The 2,639-nt window shown below is 59.3% G+C and overlaps 1 protein-coding gene across 1 annotated transcript; it reads right to left on the bottom strand.

Moving 5' to 3' along the window:
* Nucleotides 1-1,118: 1,118 nt before the first annotated feature.
* Nucleotides 1,119-2,183, bottom strand: LOC120654995 (WAG22 antigen-like). The gene has a single exon (XM_039932711.1). The coding sequence runs from the start codon at nucleotides 2,181-2,183 to the stop codon at nucleotides 1,119-1,121; it is 1,065 nt and encodes a 354-aa protein (XP_039788645.1).
* Nucleotides 2,184-2,639: the final 456 nt, after the last annotated feature.

The following is a 2,639-nucleotide window of genomic DNA, read 5'->3' as shown; positions in this document are numbered from 1 at the left end:
AGTCGGAGTCACTTGAGCTGGATGAAGATGATGATGTTGAGCACTGGCTGGTGGAGGAATGATCCTCGCTCTGGGCGACAAATGCCTGCTTGCTCTTGTACTTGCCGACGTTCTTTTTCCGCTCGTGATGCCGCTTGGAGCGTCCGCCATTCTTCTTGTGGGAGTGCCCACTCTTGTGCTTGTGGCAGTGCTCGCGGTACTCTTCATGCCTGGAGCAGTCATCCTCCTCCCTGGAACTCTTCTTCTTGGGACACTCGGTGGCGAAGTGGCCGGTCTTGCCGCAGTTGAAGCAGGTCTTCGCTCGTGCTTGTCTGTTGTTGAAGGCTCGCTGGAACTTGTGGATGATCAGTGCCAGCTCCTCGTTTCCCAGCACCTCCAACTGCTCATCTGTCACAGACACAAGAGAAGACAAGCAAAAACCTCCAAGAGAAGGGTCAGATATAGCTCCAGAGTTGCCCACCAGAGCCATCGACTTGGAGGCGGAGGCATCAGCATGATTGCTTCCATCTTAGCTCGAGAGAGCTTCTCCACCTCCGAAGCCTTGAGCTTGCTGAAAAGCTCATCCATGGTGAGGGTCTCATAGCCAGCAGACTCTATGATAGTCTGGACCTTCACCTCCTAGACCTTGCGATCAAGAGCATAGAGAAGCTTCATAGCCTTCTCATGATCGGAGTAGGTCTGGGTGCCCTGTGGCTGGTTCGCACGAACCTTGTTCACAATCGATTGGAAACGACTGAACATGGTGTCAATGCTCTCACCCGGTGTAACACTCTAATTTAATTTTCAGTACTTAATAATAAATTTAATTGGTTTATTTAATTTTTCTAAGGATTTTTGTGCTAGTCTTGCATTTAATCCAATTTTTTGTTCCTTAAATAATTAAAATTTTATCTTAGGTTAAATTTTGTGTTGCATTCATGCTGGTGCATACTTTTATTTGATTGTGGTTTGAATTCAAATTCATATTTGAATTCAAACTTTGTTTGAATTAGATTTAGAAAGAGAGAAATAGAAAGCAAACCCACACCCAAAGTCAACCCAGCCCAACCCAACTTCCCAGCCCAGCCCGCTCTCTCTCTCCTGCGGCCCACTCCTCCCTCTCCCTCCCCGCGGCCCAGTCACCCAGCGCGGCCCGCTTCACCCCCGCTCCCCCTCATCGCGCGCCACCGGCCCAGCCCGATCTCCCGCGGCCCAGCACGCTCGCCCCTCCCCACGCCGACCTGCTCCAGCGCGTCGCCCAGCGCCCAAACCAGCACCCCCTCTCCCGCACGGCGCTCAGCCCGCGAGCACGCGTCCCCGCCCCCACTGACCAGCCTGGCCCGCCTGCCAGCTTTCCAGCTCACCGCGCGCGCGTCGCTCTCGCTGAGCCCCCGAGCCCGCCTGTCGGCGCCGGCCTCCGCAGCCTCCGCGAGCGCCCGCTGCCGCTGAACTGTGGACCCCACCTGCCAGATCCGTCTTCCTCGCGCGCAACGGCCGCGCCGCGTCCCCGTGATCTCCGGCGGCCTCCCTAATCGGGCGCGCCCTCCCAAGATCACCGCCCGGCCTCTTTTTAGCATCCCGCGACTCCCCCTGCACCCTATCCCGCTAGCGCCGCCACCCCGCAACCCTAGCCGCCGCAACAACGCAGCTCCGCCGTGATGCCGCTCTGCGCCGCCGCGGCTACGCCGCTCCGCCACACCGGAGCTCCGGCCGAGCAGCACCCCAGCCCCGCCTCGGCGCCAGGAGCCACCTCGGACTTTTCTTCTCCGACCCCGACCCCCGCAACGACTCCTCCCCGGACTCCGCGTCGTCTTCACCGCCCGGACCTCGCCGCCGGTCCCCTGCGCCGTGCAATCCGGCCTCCCCAAGCCCCCGGTGAGCACCCTGGATCCCCGAGCTTTCTTTTGCGCTAAGCCTTTTAGGCCGTAGGCCACTCCGTTGTCCGGGCGCCACTCGCCGACGCCCCGCCGCCGTAGCCCCGCCGTGGCGGGCCTTCTGCAGATCACCCCAGCCCCGCATGACCCTGGCTTGGGCTCGCCCTGACCCCGCACGCGCACGAGCACCCTCTTTGCACCACCACCCTCGCCCAGAGAGGCCTTCACGCCTCTCGCCGGCAAGCCCTGCGCCGCCGAGCCGCCATCACCGACGGGCTTCACGCTCGGAGCCTCAAATCCTCCTCCTGACGCCACCAGTGGTTTGCGCATGCCGCTAGCTACCTCCCCGGCCAAACCGCGACCCAAATAGAGCCCCGCAACACCCCTATCGCCATCTCCGGCGAGTTCCCAGCGCCCCGCCGCCTGTGGAGAATGGTCTCCGGCGGTCAGCGCCGCCGCCCCCGCGCCCGATGGCCCTAGTCCGTCGGATCTATAATAAACGCTCGAGATTAGATCCCGATCCAGACCACCTTGAGCCTTCAGATCTCGATCCAACGGATCAGATCCAAACTTACCGCTTCAGCCCGGCTCTTTTGCATAAGAGTCCCTGGGTTTTCTCGGAATAAACCCGCCATCCAACTGTATGCAAAAGTAATTCCTTTTCAGCCCAAAACTTTACACGAAGCCCCCTGGTTTTTCTAGAAATAGGACCCGCCGTCCATAGCTGCTGTTTTTACACGTTAGCCCTTAGATTTAATGGTTAATTATGTTTTAGCCCTCGGTTTT

Source organism: Panicum virgatum, chromosome 1K (assembly GCF_016808335.1).
Source record: "Panicum virgatum strain AP13 chromosome 1K, P.virgatum_v5, whole genome shotgun sequence".
Classification (NCBI taxonomy): Eukaryota; Viridiplantae; Streptophyta; class Magnoliopsida; order Poales; family Poaceae; genus Panicum; species Panicum virgatum.
This window is presented reverse-complemented; position numbering and strand designations above follow the sequence as displayed.

What these genes read in the sequence shown, in the direction of transcription:
- LOC120654995 (XM_039932711.1), bottom strand. Translation starts at nt 2,183, where the DNA reads ATGCGCAAACCACTGGTGGCGTCAGGAGGAGGATTTGAGGCTCCGAGC.